Source organism: Cavia porcellus, unplaced genomic scaffold (genome assembly GCF_034190915.1).
Source record: "Cavia porcellus strain 051 isolate PalLab524CR breed Dunkin Hartley unplaced genomic scaffold, mCavPor4.1 scaffold_29, whole genome shotgun sequence".
Lineage (NCBI taxonomy): Eukaryota > Metazoa > Chordata > Mammalia > Rodentia > Caviidae > Cavia > Cavia porcellus.
This window is the reverse complement of record NW_026947512.1, coordinates 44,693,004-44,712,202: the sequence shown is the minus strand read 5'-3', so window position 1 is coordinate 44,712,202 and position 19,199 is coordinate 44,693,004. Positions and strand designations below refer to the sequence as shown.

Below are 19,199 nucleotides of genomic sequence, written 5' to 3'. Positions count from 1 at the left end.
GCGTTTGGTGAAAAGAATTTGCTTCTACAAAAACAATGCTAGAAAGTTTGGTGTTTGCGGGTCCCAAAGTAGGAATGCCAGTGGTGTATGGTTCAGGTGTCTGCCCTTGGGCCAGCGGTGCTTCTCTCAGTTCAATGTTGCTTCCCAGGGGAGGGATGTCTGTCGGGGTAGTTGCTTCCACTGGGAAAGTTGGCAAAACTCAGTTCACCCCAGTGTTATTGATTTATTGGTTTTCTTTCACAAGTTTGGAAAGGGCAGTGCTTAAACCAATGAAATTTGATTATGTCTATCTCATATACCAGTGATTATGTCTATCTCATATACCAAAGCCAGCCTTGATTAGTCTAACTAGTTCTTTTGCTTGACCTTCACTGTGCCAACAGTTATGCTGGCACCAAAAACCCTCCGGTTCATGAAGCATAATGATTCACTTTGTGTATTTTAGATATACAGACTATGTGAACTTTTACTTGTGAGGGAGACAGGAAAAGCCAGAGGAATTGTAGTTACCATGCTCTTTACTTTAGGATAGGTTCCGTTTAAGCATTGTGTGCTTGCAAATGGAATATCTGGTTCACTTATTTGTCCTAAGATGAATAGGCATTTCTGAATTCAAATCAGATGGAAAAAAAAGTAGACGGTCTTGATGTGAAAATGGATAGGGTATCTGATAGCATCAGCTTGCAAGCCAGAAGGTAAGTAGTGTCTTTACTAAGGAGGGGCTGAAGCAATGCTAATTTGCCATCTGATTAAATGACATTTGAAGCCTTGGATTGTTGGCTGTTGGCTGTCTTTTGTCCTACCCGTCCCAAGATGTGTGGATATTCACTTCCGTCTTTGCCTTCTGTTTTATATGTGACCACTGCATCCCCTTGAAAGACAAACTGTATCTCCTGCCAGAGATGTGAGTTCCAGAGTCCTGACTCTGGTGTCTACTGTTGTCCTGACTCACTGTTGGGTTGCTCTGTTTCTAAACACCTCAGTTTCCCTATTTACAGATGGACAGGACACATTGCTAGACTTAATTAGTGCATGCAAGGTATTTCTGGGTTCCTGAACTAATGATAACACTGTAAGGATCCCAAAGATTTACAGTGCTGTGTGAGAGGAGAGAACCTTCTGAGTTGCCTGGCAAGCACGAGGTTATGAGTTCGATTCCCCGGGACCCTTCTCCCCCCCCCCCCCGCCCCCCAAAAAAGAAAGAAAACCTCTTGAGCTTTTTCAGGAAGGGCTTATTCTCTGCATCGGCATTTTTCATATCTTCTCCAAGGTAATTCTGAACATACATGGCTTCTTCTCTTTCTTATGAGTTGATTACCACTTAGTCACAGAATTGACTTGCAGGAAAATGACGCTTAGTTAATGGATTTTTATTATAAGTATAGTGGAAGGCTTCTTTGCTTCTGTATGGCAGGCTAAATTGCAAGCTTTCCATCTACCACCTCCTGGGACTTTCCAAGGTGCTGGGGGAACTCATTTAAACACATCCTGTCTGATGTTGAATATATCACCAGGGTGCCCAAGATAGCTGAGATCTGGAGAACAAGATAAACACTGAGAGATGGACGTTTTAACAGAAAGAAACTGCTTGGGCTAGGAAAGTCGCTGGAACTAGTTATTAATAGTTTGGCCCCACCTTAAAGATTAAAAACCAAAAGCAAAACAAAAGCTCAAATCTTGTTCTATAGATTGTGAGTGTGTAGGCGCATATGTTTGTTTGGATGGGTGTGTTCATCTGTGTCTTCATCTCTAGCAAAGAAGAGTTGCTTCAGTAGAGCATGACTTTGGTCATGGGTTCAGATGCTGAAACTCTAGAGCCATTAGTGTGATAGGCCAGCTGTGTGCCAGTTGCAGTTCACACCTCTAATTCCAACGCTCTGGGAGGCTGAGGCAAGAGGATCAAAAGTTGGATCCTAGCCTGGCCAATTTAGTGACTTAGCAAGACCCTGTCTCAAGATAAAAAGGGCTACAGATGTAGCTCAGTGCAAAGGTCCTGGGTTAATTGCCCATTGTCATCCCCCTTACGTACTTTGCTAATATCTCCATTTATTTTAGCCCCCATCAGATATATTTGGAGTCCAAATTTGCTGGACTCAAATTTTAGTGTGATGACCTTTAAAATACCAAACAGACTGAAAGATAGGATACATTTACTAGGGAAGAATATTTGGCCTTAAGGTAGAAAAAAAAAGGAAATAAATTGATCTCGCACTTACACATCTTACACATCATTAAAGCCCTGGGCCCCAGTGGGTCTTGGCTAAGTGGGAATCAGGTAAGTACCACGCCCACAGTACAGACAGGAATCTAGGCACTGTTCAGCCAGGTGAGCAAAACATAGAATCCAGTCTCATGTAGTTTGGGACCCTGGATGAATAAAAACATTTTTTTTCTTAGGATTCTAAGATCAACAGAATTTTGGGAAATAATCTCTTAAAGACAACATTGATCTGGTGACTTGAAGGCCACTAAGCAATTCAGTATCATGAAACTTAATATTGTAGAAGTCCTGCAGATATGGAGAAAAGTGAGTTGAAGGCTCAAGAGGGAATGTGGCGGTATATGAATGGAGTTGGATATCCCGAGGGATTGTCAGTATAGTAAGAGACCGAAATAAGTAATTGATGGAAAATTCTGATTTATTAAAAAGAAGTGTTTTTGATAAGTGTTTTCTGGGAGAGTTAGATGCTGAGAAATGACTTAGGGATCTACAATTTAGAAAGGATAGGGAGCAAGCATGAGGTTGTGAGTTCAGTTCCCAGTAACCCCATCCCCACATTTAGAAGTGATAAGCCAGCAGGGTTTGTGTTTGTAACTTTAGACTTGTGCATTTTGAGGTTTTTTTATGAACAGGTAGGAAAATTCAAGCAATGTGACCAGTGAAGTTTTTTTTTGTTTCTTGGAATTTCCCTTAGAGATAGTACTGGAAACCCTCCCATCTCTTAGGCAGCCACAACTCCTCCCTCCTGCCGGGGTGTAGAAAACAACTCAGTGCTCAGCACCAATTTGGACCTGGAATAAGCAGCCCTACCTCGCTCTGGCAATGGGACAAAATCACCAAGAGGGAAAGGACATCAAGTCACCGTCCCTTCATGCGGGGTGCAGGTGGTTCTGTCCCCCCCCCCCGCAGTCTTTTCATAATGATTTCTTTCACACCTGTTGTATGTGGGTGCTGGGTTTGCAATGTAAGAAGTGGTGGACCAGACTCGTGTGATCCTGGCTCTTGGGAAACTGGGCCTGGCTGGGAGGAGACCTTAAACAAGTTGAACACACATAAATAATCATGTGTTGGTGATGAGGACTGTGGAGGTATCATAGAAGAGAGGAGGAGGGGTGTGATTTAAAGGAGATTTAAAAGCCTCGTGGGTGGTGCATGCCTGTGATTGCAGCTACTTGGAAGGCTGAGGCAGGAGGATCGTTGGAGTGTGGAAATATGAGGCCGGCCAGTGCAACATAATGAGACTTCATCTCAGAAAACTGAGAGGAGGGAGAGATGGAGGCGGGAGGGAGGGGGAGAGAGATCATGGGAGGCGGTACCTGAAGAATAAATTCTGGTGAGGAATGAGGGGAGGGAGAGCGTTGTGGGAGAGCCTCAGCCTGTACTCCTAGGCCCTAGGACAGGAGTGCCTGGGAGACTGCAAGATGTTGTAGATGAGGTTGAAGAGGAAGGCATGGCTCTGTTTAACAAGAGTGGCCAGGTGTTGTGTTGTGGCCCAAGCTATAATCTGGCTGCTCAGGAAGCTGAGGAAGGAGGTTAAGTTTAAGGCCAGCCTAGGCAACGTGCTGAGACCCTGCTGGAAAAGTGGAAAGGGCTGAGCTTGTAGCGCAATGGTAGAGTGCTTTCTTAGCGTGGAAGAGGCCTTGAGTTCAATACTTAACTGAAAGAAAGAAAGAAAAAAAAAAGAATTCAGAAACCACTGAGGATTGAAAGCAAAAGGTGTGATGACCTAATTTGTCAAAGATTGCTGTGGGTTTTTTTTTTTCCAGAGAGGAATAATTTTGGGCATTTATGTTATTGTTTCTCTGGGCAAGTTGCTTCTTCACGATTCCGTATGCTGTGGGATTTGAGTGGAGAATAAACTTGAACCTGGTCTGGCCTGGGTGGGGTGGGGTGCTGTAGGCATCTGAGCCGTAGATGGCCCTGGCTTGGAGTAGGGTGAGGCCGAGGAGAGGGGGAGAGGTGGGTGGATTTCAGAAATGTTTTGCCCTAAACTGGGAAGGATTGGCTGCAGTAGGGGGTGGGGAAAGGCTGTCATGAGAATGAATAAATAAAGTGGAACCCGGAAGTGGCAGCTGCTTTCTTCCTCACAGTCACTCTGATGCCAGGGTGAGGTCACCGTGACAAAGACAGCTTTGGGCAGTGGCACCTATGCATTGGGTTCTCTGCGGGAGCAAAAGAGGAGGAAATGTCATTGAAACCAGGGTGTGCCGGGCCGAGTCTTCGGGTAGAAGCCACGTCTTTGTTTTCCAGTGGTGACACTGGCATGGTGTCACGGGTGTCCTCTGATACTGGTGGCAGGACTGAGAAGGGGAAAACGTCATTCAGCAGGAGGCTCACAGACACATCCATGAACACTAAAATGGTTGTGAGTTTAACAAACCCTAAATGAAAACTAAAACTCCCACGCAAGTGATCATTTAGGAAAAGTAAGAGAAGAAAAGAATCTTGAGCCTTTTTTTATTTCACTAAACTTGCTTTTGGTTACGAAGACCTCTATTGTGTTTCTAGAACTATATCCAGGACAAGTTCTACGCATAGTAGCTGATAATGTCATTTTAATTGTGGTTATTCACTTAAAATGTTATCATTATTTTACCAGCAAATATACATGCTTGTTAAAATGTCATCTACTCTAGCTGACCTCAGTCCTCACCCCCTCAATGTAACCTCAGATGACCATTCGAATACTATGGTTTTAAGAGAGAGCCACGGGAGGTTATCTGAGGTCTTATCTTCCCGTTAGAGCAGTTCCCAACGTGACCTCTGGTTTTGGTCTGGTGTTGGTCAGTGAACGCAAGGTCTTTGAATTCCAGCAGATGAATAGCAGATCCCTCTACTGGCAGGTGGGCCCTGCTCTGCAGATGGGGTCCTGCCTAGGAGGAGATCAAGCCTGATTCTTGCCTGCTATTCCTGTGGGTGGGGACCACCCTGTCTTGTTCTTAGTTGAGTGACTCAACCCAGGGGCTCCATCATTGTGGCCACCACAGGACAGGTGGTAGGCAGTTTGCCAGCATGAATCTGGAGAATGCATCTTTCATTCAGCCCAGCAAACTGGAGACCACGGAGGTCCCAGGATCAAAGCTCAGGGTCTGGCTTTGTAGTCAGTGCCCTCTCTCAGGTCGAAGGGAAGTTTACCTGCTGCCCTCTGCCTGCTCATTGGAGGAGAGATTCTTCTCCAGCAGGAAGAAGTATAGTCTGCAGGAGGAATGGAGGGCTGGGAATGTGGCTGTGGAGAGGAAAGAGGCAGAGGTAACTAAGTGTCTTTTCCTGAGTGCCAGCTCTGGAAGGCGGTTTCTGAGAAACTCGAAGGGAGTCTGTCTTGGGTGTGAGCGCCACACTCTCTGCTCTTTAAACTCTTTAAACGCTGTCTGTGTGAGCAAGCTGTGGCAAACCTCAAGGTAGGCTAATGAGGGCTTCCAGAGAGCCTAGTCTCAGAAAGCCTCTTATTATGAAGGGTGGGTGTCCTGTTTGGGATTTCTCCGGGGCGTTGCCTCCAACAGCACTGTCCTAGGGAGCTTTCCTCTCATGGTCAGTGAACGTGACTCGCGTTCACTGCAATGAAATTTTCTGTTCTTTCCAGTCATTTGTTATTAAAACAATGTTTTATAAAATGCTTTTGTTGTGGCTGTTTCCCCCCTGCTTCAGACAACCTTGATTACAAGATAAATCACAGTCTCTCTGCTCCCTTGCCAGGAACGTACGTGAGTCTGTTTCTGGGCTGAGCGTTCTTTGATGTCCCCCACGCAGAAGTTTGTTTAGTTTTGTTCTGGGCCAAGAAATAGCGAACCGCACCACTAACTTTTCTTCTTCTTTATCCTTAAAAGCCTTTTGTGTGAGGATGCCTCCGTTGCCGCAAGACTGATCCTTGTGGACGGAATGTAAAACATTCAGGGTGAGAAAGGTGGAGAGCCGATCAGGTGATAGAATATTAACCTTCATGGTCTCCCGAAATATGATCAAACTTTGTAAAGAATTGGTAAGCTGCTGATTGCAGGAGTAGTAGGCTTAAATGTTGAAAAAGGAGTTGATTTTTCAATTTTTAGAGAATTTCAAATTCGAGGATACTAGAAATTTCCTTAGGTCTTCATCTAAAGGAATCTAGTGTTGCTTTTTGCTTTTTTTCAGGAGGGGGGGACTTTTTGAGACACGGTTTTACTATGCAGTTCAGGCTGGCCTTCAATTCACTTTGTAGCCCAGGCTGGTCTTGAACTCACAGCGATCCTCCTGCCTCAGCCTCTTGAGTGCTTAGATTACAAGCCACCATGCCCAGCAGAATTCTGCTTTAAAATCCTGCCCTGATTCATATACTTCAGCAAATGCAGTCATCTTGATGAATCTCTAACAGTTTAGGGCCCTTGATGTCTAACCTCTCCTACCTTGATAGAACTCCAGAAAGTTCTGGGAGAATCATGTCTCAATAAATTACAGAAAATACACACAGATCCTGGTGTTTTAAAAATTCTGGGGTTCAGAATGTAACTCAGCAGCACAGTGCCTGCCTGGTGAGTGTGAGGCTCTGGGTTCAATTCCTGGTACCAAAACAAAAATTTTTGTTTTGTTTTGGTACCAGGAATTGAACAAAAAAAATCTTATTTTTTTTTTTTTAGTTTTGGAAAGTATGTGATACAAACCAATTTGTATGTCTTTTCCTATTCCCTTCAAAATACACATCATTGTTATTTATATTTGATGCTTAGATTTGAGTACTTAATAATAATGAGAACTGTTAGCAGCTTAAATTCCCTCTGAGGATCTTCTGGAGGGGTAACTGCATGTAAGCATTTCACAGGCTCCTAGAGTTACTCGAATTGATGGGTATGGAGAGTACAGATTGATGATGTGTCACGTGCTTCAAATAAAGTTACATATACTGTCCTGCTTACAACTAAGTGACAGTATAACTATGACTTGTGGCTAGGCATGTTCCAGGCACTTTTTATGTGATTAAGCCGCAGAGTGTTCATAACCTTTTTATGAGGTGGGGATTAAATTACTCGTCCAAAGTCTCTTCACTTCTCAAATGTACAGAAAAACTGGGATAAAATTTCTGAAGTAGTAATATTCTGATTAAGCTAAGGTTTTTTCGTGTGTGTGTGTGTGTGTGTGTATCACTGTGATGCTGGGAATTGAACCCAGGACTTTGCACATACAGGGCAAGAACTCTGCCACTGAGCTGCAGCCCAGCCTGTTAAGTCAGTTTGAAAAAAAAAAAAAAGCAGTTAAGATGTCTTCAGTGTACCCTTTCTAAGAGTGTTTCTTTAGACCAAATAATGTAAGAAAGGACCTAGGGCACTTTGAACTTGGGTTTCTATATTCAGTTCTCTACCGTCAGATTTAACAGTTCTTGGTGCTGGGTGGCTGCATAGCCTCTCAGCAGTACTGAAGTGGCTGTTTCAGAGGTGAAGGTTAAAAGGTGAGCAGGGAGCCATTGGCCACACTTAGAGGTGGCCAGGAGGTGGCAGAGCAGAGGGGAAGACAGGTCGGTGATGGTTAGCTCTGTGTTGGGAGTTTGATGCTGCCATCAGCTGCTCTGGTCCATAAGGAGGCTTGTCCACTGCAGTGCAGCCTTAGAGTGCAAACATCTGCCTTTGCTGCTGGTAAACATTTCTGTCCCTGTTTGCTTCTTACTGTTTTTTGGGTACCACAGAAAGAGATGGGACATTGTGACCCAGTGGAGCCATTCCTTTTCAGAACCTTTTTGGGTGTCTCGGTGGCTGACCCCATGCCGTCCAGCCTTGTTTTTAATTCCCTGAACAGTCAGGCACTGTTTTGTGCTTCCTGCTTCCTTTCTCTCCTGAGACCTGGTCCCTCGGGTAATGGTGCTTAGTTACTGTGGGGCTGACTGATGCTACAGCGTGCAGTTGAGATCTGGCCTGAGAAGGTTAGTAGACAGGTCACTTGGACCCTGGAGTCCAACAGGACCTCAAGGTGGTGGCCGCTGAGACAGCAGTCCCCGGAGCACCCCGGAGTGTCTTAAAGTGGCAGCCACACCCAGATCATCTGGTGGTCCTCCTTGATCTGCCTGCCCATCTTGGGACCCTCCTGGGTTTTCTCCAGAGACCCATGCGTTCTCATTTTGCCACATAGTCCCCAGGAAGGTGGTCCTGACAGTCCCGTGGAGCTTAAATTAGCTGAGACCCTTATTTGGGCTGAAGTCATGCACTTCATCAGGTGTCCCAATACATCGAAGACCAAAGTCTGCTGAGCCCACTGTCCATTTTTAAGGTCTCTTCCTCTGTCTCCAGGGCCTGGCATGTAGACATGCCCACACTGAATCTTGAAGCCATCACTTCTCTGTGCCCAGCTGTTATCTGGGTTGTCCCAGAGGAAAAACATGTTTGCCTCAGCTGCAGAAACATTGATTTGGAGGCATATGAGCCAGTCCCTCACCAGCCAGTGCAGTCCTTTTGAAGATGCCTGGGAGCCCGCCTTCTCTGTTGCAGGAATGCCATTGCCTCACCCTCTGTCTTCTGGCAGAAGGGCTGCCTGTGCACACTACTTGTACACATTGCCTGTGGACACCACCTATATACACTGCCTGTGCACACTGCCTGTATACATCGCTTGTGTCCATAGCCTGTACACACTGCCTGTGTACACCGCCTGTACACACTGCCTGTGCACACTGCCTGTACACACTGCCTGTGCACTCTGCCTATGTATACCATCTGTGCACATCGCTTGTATACACTGTCTGTGTACACTATCTGTGCACACCACCTGTATGCACCCTTGTGCACATCAAGTGTATGCTGGGCAGAATTGAGTGGCTTGAGCCACTCCCAGAGTGACTGTGGGAGCCCAGGACACTTCACAGCAGTCCAGGAGGAGGTCCCCCAGCTTAGCTACCTGCCAGCCAGTTCTGCATCCTGTGTACAGCTCCCTCATGTAAACGCAGATGCCAGCGTCGTCCTCACCTCTCCTTAGTTAACTATTCCCCTTCCTAAACCAGCCTTCTGAAAGTCTAGGACAGATAAATAACTTTTAAATGTATCTTTAACTATTATCTTACTATGTTAGACAAAACACCCAAACAAACAATGGAAGGGAGTTTCTGGGTAGTACACATCTTTGCTGGCATGTGCCCAGTGTGTAGCTCCACTGGCGTGGTGATCTTTAGGAGACCCAAGGGCTGTGAGGCAGGAGCCGGAGGACCAGTTTAGAGGCAGGCTGGGGTGGAATTGGGTGGTGGAGTACTCGCTGGCATGCACACGGCCTTGGGTTCAGTCCCCAGCACCAAACAAACAAAATTTTATATAATTTAATGTTCCTTCTGACATATTTGGAGAGCCTTTTAATGTTCGAAGGACTGAGTTTTAATTATAAGTAAAAACAGTTGTTTGCTTTTGAAAGAAACATTTGGGTTGTTTTTTTTTTTGTTTTTTGTTTTTTTTGTTGTTGTTGTTGTTTTTTTGTAGCAGGAATCAAAACTCACAACCTCACACTTGCCAGGCAGGTGCTGTGCCACGAGTTATAGCTCTAGCCCTGATTTTTTTTAATAGTTAAATTTTTCAGATTATGGGTTTAAAAATAAACTTGCTGCCTGGGGTTATGGCTTTCTTTCTGCATCCTGGCCTTTGGACTAGAAAAGTGAACCCAACCCTGATTTCTAAGATAATGTGAGCTTTCTGTGAAAGATAATCTGGAACACACCCAGGCTGCTGTCCCAGGTGTACAGCCACAGTGCTGTTATCCACAAACTGCTTCTGCGAGGACAGGAATTAAGTGGACTAAGAAACCCGGGCAGAGAAACACTGGAAAATGGAATAATTATTAAATATTGAAACCTACTCCATGTTTGTTGGACTTTGGGATTTCATAGCGTAGACATTGATGGACTGTTTTACTCATCTCTTCTAATTATGTTTGTGTCAAATATCCCTTGCTTATCCTGTTTTTTAATTTAAGGATAAAGTCCTTAAGGATAAGAAACAATTCATGGTTTCCCCTCCTCCGTGACTGTTCCTTTGTTTTTGGAGACAGGGTGTAGCTGTCACAGCAGTCCTCCTGCCTCAGCTTCCCAAGTGCTAGGATTACCGGTGTGTGCCACCATGTCCAGCTATTTTATTTTTTTGAGTCAGGGTCTCACTATGCAATTCAGGTTGGCCTTAAACTTGTGGAGATTCTCCTGCTTCAACCACTGACTGTTGGGACTACAGGTATGTGCCACCACACCTGGCTCTTGGCAACTTTAATAAGATCGGACAGATTTTTTTTTTTAAAACTCTGAAAATGTGCTGGTATGTCCATGATTCCCAGTCCATTTTTAACATCCTTAACGTAGTCTCCTGGCTGCTCTTGGTACCAGGTGTTTAGTTTTAGGTTTGCTTGTGAAAATAAGCAGCAGGAACCACTGGTGCAGTTTCTGTTTGCACCTTCTAGTGGTATTTCGTGCCTGCCTGGCCATCAGGTAATAACCAACCCTGGGGAGGATTCTGGGGTTGGCTGTAAGTTTGCTCAAAATAAACACTTGAGAGGAGAAGGCTGGTTCCAGGAATGGTCAAGTGGCATTCTTTGAAGGCCTTTGGGGTTTTGTGTCCCCAGGGAGGGCTAATAAACAGGCTGTGTGAAGGGCTGTAGAGAAAGCCCAACCACTGCTCTTTCTCTTGGCGGAAGGCTAGGCAGCTGCTCACCGCTGCAGGCAGGAGCCTCCTGGCCTGGGCTCTGGTGACTTCTCCTTTTCAGGTGCCTGTGGTTGATATTTACAGAAGCCAAACAGCCTTCGTCACCAAGGTTACCGTTTACCACATGACCTTCAGGGGAGAAAAGGACGAGTAATCCTCTGGACATCTAAATGACAAATATGCAGAGTATTCCAGGCCAGGTCCAGGGAAATGTACTGGAAAGAAAGACACGCCAGCCCTGTGGCCCACGCCTGGTATCCCAGCCACTCTACAGGGTAGCTGAGGCCAGCCTGGGCAACTCAGTACCACCTCAGCTCAGTAAACAGAAAAAGAGTGGCAGAGGAAGATGCTGCCCACAGGTAATGCCCGTGTGCTGGGAGTCTGTGGCAGAAGGATCCAGCCTGGAGCCCAGCATGCACAGTTTATCGACTTAGAGTCTGTCAAGAAATAAAAAAAGAGCATAGGCCTTGGGCTCAGTCACCACAAAAGAAAAGTATAGAGAAAAAGCTACCTGGCTTGGCAAGGGCAAAATTGGCTGCCAGCTTCCACCTTTCAACAGCCCTTCATCTATCAATGGTGGCTTTAAAAACTAAGTTCTAAAAGTGCAGACTGGAAGCCCACAGCATTTCATCAGATCTTGGCTGTATTTTGTTAATCCACTTAAGCCCTTGGTGACTTCATGTGCTGGGCTTTTTGTAATCTTATAATTCATGATTAGTGGCAAACTATGCTGAGTTGCCTCTTATTTGGGGGCATTTGGTTAGAGGTGTGCAGACTGGGGTGCGGTTCAGTGACCTGGCACACCACAGGATCCTGGGTTCCATTCCCACCGCTGAAATGACGAGGAGGAGGAAGTGGAGGAGGAGGAGGAGGAGGAGGAGGAGGTGGAGGAGGAGGAGGAGGAGGAGCAGGAGGAGGAGGAGGAGCAGGAGCAGGAGCAGGAGCGGGTGGTGGTTTTTTAAGTGTGAGGCCTCCTCTCTTTCTGTGTGATTACACAAGATAGTCTGCTGAAGATGAATTAGCAGAGTTTAAAGCAGGAGCTTGGCAGCAGGGGAAGAAAAGGCGTGTTGGGGAAACGCAGAGTTGAGTTAGGATGCTAGCTGGACTCTTAAGAGCGGTAGGTCCTCGCAGCAGTGACTTCACTTCTGCCCTGTTGGTAAAATGGACATAGTGTCCACTGCCTGCCACTCTCATGAGGCCAGCTGTGGTTTCTAAGTGCACGCACTGCCAGCTGTGCCCTGGGTGCCGTTCAGGTTTAGGGTTCTGCTTCACTCTGCCCCTTTCTCTGGACAGAAGCCAAATGGGGGAGGCTGCGGCTTGGGTGGAAGCGGAAGTCGTACTCAGCCCACAGCCGTTAACTAGGTCACTGGAAAGAGCATCTATGTGTGGGTTCCGTGGGCAGGTGTTCAGGGTTGTCTGTGCCCTCACGGTCACTCGGAGGAGAGGGGTCCCGGGTGGACGGGGAACACTAAGCAGGTTTCTTTCTGCGGAGGTTGGTCAGCCTGTGGAGCAGGATCAGTTCCACGTCCTTCGCCCCATCTTGAAGTAGTTTGCAGATGACCCCGAGAAATACTTGGATGATATTTGAAATAGTCTTTTGTTGATTATTAAGCCAGAGAAGAAGGCCTTCTTTTCAGTTTCTCATTTTTAAAACTTGTGGTGAAATATATGTACTACAAAGTGTAAATGTTTTTGCGTGTGTGCCCCCATCTCTCTGCAGGGGCTGGGGTCAGAGCCAGGGCCTTGCCGAGCTAGGAAGTGGGTTACCAGCAAGCCCTGTGCTTGCCATCTGACTGTCTTGAGCCTGCCCTCCTGCAGTGTTACCTACATCTGTTCACAGGACCGTTTGGCCACACTGCTGTCCATTAAGCAGAAACTGTTCATTTTTCCAACTCGGACCAGAGCTCAGAGCCTTCAACATTAGCTCCCCCGTCCCCTCCCGCAGCACCACAGATGAACTTGGTGCCCCAGGCGCCTCACATAAGGGAAATCAGATAGTGTGTTCATTTGATGACTCTACTCCATGCTTTTCTCTTTAAACTCCATTTTGTGCTTTCTGTTACTCATTGGCAGACATTATTCTTTTCTCTAAACTCATGATTTTCTCTGAGATTTGTTTATAAATGTACATGTCACCTTTTTGTTTTTTATGTATTTATTTTTGTTTGTTTTTGAGACAGGGTCTCACCTTATAGTGCAGGCTGGCCTTGAATTGACTATGTAGCCCAGGCTGGCCTGGAACTCACTGTAACCCTCCTGCCTCAGCCTCCCGAGTCCTGGGATTACAGGCATGTACCACCATGCCCAGCTGTACACTACCTTTCTAGCTTCTCTTTATGACCTTTGCCACCTTATTGAGGGAAACTGTCACCAGAAGTGATTTAAATGTTTATTTTCTTATGTAGAGACAAGGCCTCATTATGTTGCCTAGGCTAGTCTCCAACTTCTGGGTGTGAATTATTCTGAAGCAGGTGGAACTACAGGCATGCACCACCATACCTAGCTCCCAACTGTTTATTTTTAGAAATAGCTCTTCACAAGATGAGGATTTTTAGAAATACTGTACTGGGGATTGAACCCAGCATCTTTACACGAACCTGCATCTCCAGCCCTTTGTTAATTTTTTGGGACAGAATCTCAGTAAGACACTGGATTGCCCAGTCTGGACTCAAATTGCAAATCTCCTGCTTAGCTTTCCAAGGTGCTGGGATTACAGAGGGGCACTGCTATGTCCAGCTTGGATCAGGATTTTAGATGATTAGAAAGGTAGGGAGTGTAGCTCAGTAGTAATGCATGTTGGATGGTGTGATTGAAGCTCTGGGTTCAGCCACTGCAAAAAAAAAAAAAAAATTAAAAAAGACTATACACTAAGTACACTAGATTATACCTTTATCTTGTGCATAGGGAAAACAAATCTCAAATAAAAATACGTTCAGTTTCCCATACCTGTATATGGATGGAGGGATGGATGGACGGATGAACAGCAAGTTCTGCCCTCATCCCCTGCCACTTCTGCTCCCCTAGAGAAAGCCAGGGGTGCATCTGTCTGAGCAGCAGGGAGGGCAGCCAGCTGACAGGGCTTGAGAACCCAACGTAACAGTTGGCCTGTCTTTTCAGGTGGTACACTTTGAAATCCAAGCCAGGAAAGAAAGAAAAGCCCCGCGGGGAAATAGAGGTGGACATCCAGTTCATGAGGAACAACATGACGGCCAGCATGTTTGACTTGTCCGTGAAGGACAAGTCCCGCAACCCGTTTGGAAAGCTGAAGGACAAGATCAAGGGAAAGAACAAGGATGGCGCGTTGGACACAGCGTCAGCCATCGTCCCCAGCTCAACACTCTCAGTTGACAGTGACGATGAGTCTTTCTCAAAAGACAAGAAAAAGAAATCAAAGGTCAAGACCTTGTTTTCCAAGTCGAATTTGCAGAAAACGCCACTTTCCCAGTCCATGTCTGTCCTGCCGACTTCAAAGCCAGACAAAGTGGTGCTCCAGCCAGGAGACTTCCGGTCCTCGTGGGGGGACGACGACAAGGATGAGTCCTCCTCCTCTGCCTCGGACAGTGAGTGCTGACCACCTCTTCATGTGGCTGCTCTTCCTCAACTTACCCTGCCATACTCTCATACTCTCATAAGTGAGAGATGACAGACAGGCCTTTAGAGAAAGATTTTAACTCTGCTGCAGAGGTGGTGGTGGTGCTGGTGGGCATAGTGATCTTGGCTTGGATGCCTTCTGTACCTCTGATCCCTTGGTTTCCAAGATGCCCTTTCTGAGGTGTCTGGCTATGGGACTGATGTGCATTAGTATAAGGATTCAAGCTAAAAAAAATAAGTGCATCTAAGTGTCTCTTTGTCTCTGTCTGTCTCGGATAAAGCCATAGAACCTTGTTGTAACTCTGATACTCATCAGTTTGAGTTCCGTTTATTGATCTTCAGTGATATTCCTTAGCTCATGGGTATGCCCCTAATGGACGCTAAGGAACCCAGTTCCCTTAACCCTGAATTGTCTATTCTGAAATTTATCTCCTCTTTATTTGTGTGTGTGTTTGCGTGTGATATCTGGGATGAACCCAGAGCCCTCACACTTGAGCTACATCCACAGTGCTTTGTTTTAATTTTTTCAGAGTCTCACTAAGTTGCCCAAGTGGGACTCAAACGTCTGATCCTCCTGTCTCAGCCTTCCAAGTGGGGGGTAACAGCCACCCCGGCTTGAGCTTCAGTCTCAGTGGTCAGATCTGTATCTCTTAGTGCCAGGTTTCTGTTGCTGTATCATGGGTTTCATGCAGGATTCCCCAGCCTCAGCGCTGTTGAGCGTGGCCAGACTCTTCCTTGCCGTGGGGACCGTCCTGTGTATTGCAGGAGCTTGGCCACACTCCTGAGCTCTACCTGATAGGGGCCAGCAGCACCCTCCCCTCAGCTGGGAAGATTGTTGACAAATGACCCTGTCCCTGCCTGAAAACTGTGTGTTCTCTGCCTCCTCTCTTCCTTTGCTTTGCCCTTCCTCCCTTCCCTTCCTTTCTGTCCCCTCCTTTCTGGCGCCAGGGCTGGGATCCAGGGCTTGGGGGAAGCAAGGCTAGTGCTGTAGCTCGGAGCCTCACTCCAGCCTCCCAGTTTAACTCTCCTCTTTCTGCTCTTTGCTTTTTCTTCCTAGTTGCATCCCACAGGAGAACAGCAAGTGCAGACGCCAAGCAGCTCAACCAGATCAACTTCAGCCTCCCCAGGAAGGAAGGCCTCTCCTTTCTTGGGGGCCTGCGGGCCAAGACCGACAGCCTTTCCCGCTCTAACGTCTGCATCAATGGGAACCACGTGTATGTGGAGCAGCCTGAGCCCCGGAGTGAGACCAAAGACAGCAGCCCGGCCTCGTCCCCCTCGCCCCTGGGCTTCAGGAAGAAGCCTGCCTTCTCCTCCACCGAAAACCTGGCTGGCAAGCCTTGGAAGGAGCCAGGGGAGGGGGGCAGCCTGTCTGCTGACGCCTCCACCAAGGACTCACTGAAGTCCATGACCCTGCCGTCCTACCGACCCCTGGCCAGCGGTGACACTTGGGAAGGCACCACACCAGGGAACTCAGAGGCTGCAAGAGAAACCAAGGACAGCAAGAAGCAGGAGGGCAAGAAGTCTGCCTTGCTTTCTCTGGTGACGGGAAAGAAGGAGGTGGCCAAGGGCAGCGATCGTGAGCACACAGCGAGTGTCCCAGGGTGGGAGAAGGAAGGCGTGACATCAGAAGCCCCACCGCAGGAAGAAGTCCTGCAGAGAGGCACTGAGAGAGACACCGCAACCGATGCCTCCCACGGGGGTCATTCTCTGAATCCCTTTGAAGATGTGCAGATTTCAGAACCAAAAGCTGGACCTGAGCCCAAGTCTGAACCAAAGCCGCCTGCTCCTTCTGTGAGGCCTACGCAGACCAAAGCTGTCAAGCCTCGGTGAGTCCTGGCCCTTGTCACACAGGCCCCCCCTCCACTCAGTGTGGCCCGTGCCATGATGTTGCCACATGTGACACAGGTGTGCTAGGCTGTCACCTGTTTTAGTCCCATCCCTGCCACCTGTTGACCTGCCTGCAGAAAGGGCAGAGGTGTCCACAGCCCCAGGCCTCTGCTTGGTTTTGTCCTTCTCAGCGAGCCATCCAGATCCTGGTGAAACACAGTGGTTTGTGGCACAGTCTGAGCCTTGATCTGGGAGTGGGGTTGGGGTTGCACAGTGTGCAGAACTGTGCGTGTTCAGTGTCAGTTTCAGCCTTTGGGGAAGGCGCTGTCTCTCTTCCTCTCAACTTGGCATCTGCTGACACTGGAGACCCACCTGCCTGCCTGGTTGCCTGTGCCTCTTGTCTGCATGTTTTCTCTGCCCACTTGCACCTGGAGGGCTTTTACTTTTCTGCATGATTCACATTCATACTCAACATTTCTGTGATATGGAGGGGAGGGAATTTTGTTTTGAGATTCTATTTACTTTGATCACGTGTATAAATATGCAGACACTCAGTTTCTTCCAAATCTGTCCCTGTTTCCTTGGGCTATGTCTTATAATACTTTGAACTTTAGATACTTTGTGCCCTGCAAATCAAGTGCTAGGGCTCTGTGTCAGTCACCAAAAGGAACTGTGGGCAGCTGCTTTCCCTGGATCTCCCTGTTCCTCTTGCAGCAGGCCTTTGCGGTAGGTGTGCTCGGTGATACAAGTGTCTGTTTTAGGGGCTAGAGGTGTAGCTCAGGTAGAGTATGTACTTACAGCCTGCAAGGTCCTGGGTTCCTTTAGCTTTATAAGACACCATCCCAGATTTTACAACATTCTCTCCCTTGGAGGACTTTATTTTTTTTTTACATGTTTGTCTTTCATGATGCATCTGCAACTGACCTGCAGATTTTATTTTGTGCTTTTTGCAGACTGGAAGTGTCTTCAGAGGCCCAGCCCAAAGCCAGGCTTCCTTGTTCCCCCGACTCTGCTCTGTCTCTCTCAGCTCTTGCTTCTGGTTCTGGTCAGGCCCCTGGCCCTGCTGAGTCAGGGCGTGATTCCGAGCCCCAATCTTCTGAAAGTCCTTCTGTCTGCTCCTCTCTTCCCTCTCCGGTAGCAGCGCCCATTTCCACCTCCACCCCGATTGGACACTGGCCCCCCTCAGGCCAGGGCCAGGCCAGTTCTGAAGAAATGGCTTCGCTCCTCCAAGCAGACTTGCAAAAGGAGAGTTTAACGCCAGGCCTGGGTGCTGGTTCTTCTGCCCTGGGATCCCTTTACGAAGAGTCCCAGGCCCCAGTGAAAAGGACAGCAAGTCCTCCTGGGGAGAAGACCCGCGAGGTGGGCCCAGGCGAGAATGCTGGTCCCACAGAGCTAGGAAGCTCTGTCTTACAGCAGCCCGAGTTGGGACAGCCAGAAGAGGCACTTTGGGAGGCTCCCCCTCTGAAACAAGGCTGCACCCTCTCAGACAAAGAGACCCTCAAGGGGTCATCTGCGCTCTTGTTGGGCGGTGGCAGAATTACAGGCTCCAGTGGGGAGCCAGCCACGGTGGGGTCCACAGACCAGGAGGGCCAGCCTGGGCCTTCTGTGGGGAGCAGGGCAGCGTCCCTCCCAGCAGGTGAACCAGACGCCCAGTGGCAGAGGCAGGCAGAGATGAACCTGCATGGCGGCCAGGGCCAGGAGAAGGGCCGGAAGCGCGTGTCATTTTCTGAGCAGCTCTCTATGGGAGAAGTGGAGAGACCCACCAGACTGGGGATCGAGGACAGAAGTCACCCCCAGGAGCTGGCACTTGCAGGAGCCTCTGCAGGATGCACATCTGGTGCGAAGAATGCCGAGAGGGAACCCATCACTGCAGCGGTACCCACAGAGGGCAGCTGCGTGGGCTCCTTTCCCATGGGACGTTCCTCAGGAGCCCCCACAAGCAAAGCGAGCTCGGCAAGGCACACCCCACTCTTCAGATCTGAGGATGCTGATGCACTTGCAGCTCAGCTACGGGACAAGGCCTGTGATGACCAGGAAGCCTCGCTGGCCGAGCCCTTAAGCGGCTCTCCCTGCACCTCTGAGGTGATGCTTCCCCTTGCGGCTGATATGAACTTGACCCTTCCCTCCATCCCTGAGGTGGCATCAGACGATGAAAGAGTGGATCAGCCGGAGCAGGTGACGCCTGCCAAGAGCCTGTTGGACCACAAGCCTCAGGCCCCTTTGGCTCCTCCTGCGCAGGAGGCCGCTGTGCACCCCGGCAGGAGTGCGAGCCGAGACGAGGAGGAGGGATCGGAGGTGGACGGGGGTCTGGGTCGCCCTTGCTTTCCCGTACCCAGTACCCCGCTCTCTGAGACCTTTCCTGCCGCATGCTCTGTCCCTGTTGCTCCACACATTGATGCTCACCACACCAGGACAGCAGAGTCTCCAAAAAAAGCAGCTGCAGAGGGCTCCTCCAGTAGAGTTGAAAATTTTGGCAAGAAGAAGCCGCTTCTTCAGGCCTGGGTCCCACCCTCAGAGGCCCATCCAGTCTCTGCCCGGCCAGGCCCTGGAGCTGGGGCAGCCAAGCACAGGTGAGAGATGGACGATGTCCCCTCTTTGCGTCTACCTGCAGGCCTCATGGCTTTTGAGCTACACACAGGCCTTGAGGTTAGAACCTGCCTGTCCTACTTTAGGGCTGTCTCCCCACCCCGTTGTGCTGGCAGCAGGAACACAGTTGCAGTCTTCAGAGAGACAACTCAGGGGCTGGGCTGCGGCTGGCTTTGGAGCACTCTAGTGGTAGAAACACAGTACAAATACTGTGTCCCAAAGTCTCAGGAACCGGCTGAGATCCAGAACTTCCTGTCGGGATGGCGGGGTGAGCACCCTGGCCTGTTTTCTCTGAGCTTTCTTTACCCGCCGAGGCACAGGAGGCTCTGCAGAGTTCCCCAGAAGAGTCT

The 19,199-nt window shown here is 48.4% G+C and overlaps 1 protein-coding gene across 2 annotated transcripts in view; it reads left to right on the top strand.

The window, feature by feature from the left end:
* The window catches only part of Rab11fip1 (RAB11 family interacting protein 1), a 30,701-nt gene that overhangs the window by 942 nt on the left and 10,560 nt on the right, over positions 1–19,199 (top strand). The window contains exons 2-4 of one of the 2 annotated variants that reach the window (XM_013144703.3): positions 13,963–14,405; positions 15,494–16,262; positions 17,217–18,833. In XM_013144703.3, coding sequence (XP_013000157.1) covers positions 13,963–14,405; positions 15,494–16,262; positions 17,217–18,833 — 2,829 coding nt within the window. The remainder of the gene's footprint in view (positions 1–13,962; positions 14,406–15,493; positions 16,263–17,216; positions 18,834–19,199) is intronic. The other variant, XM_003462883.5, reaches the window with a different exon arrangement.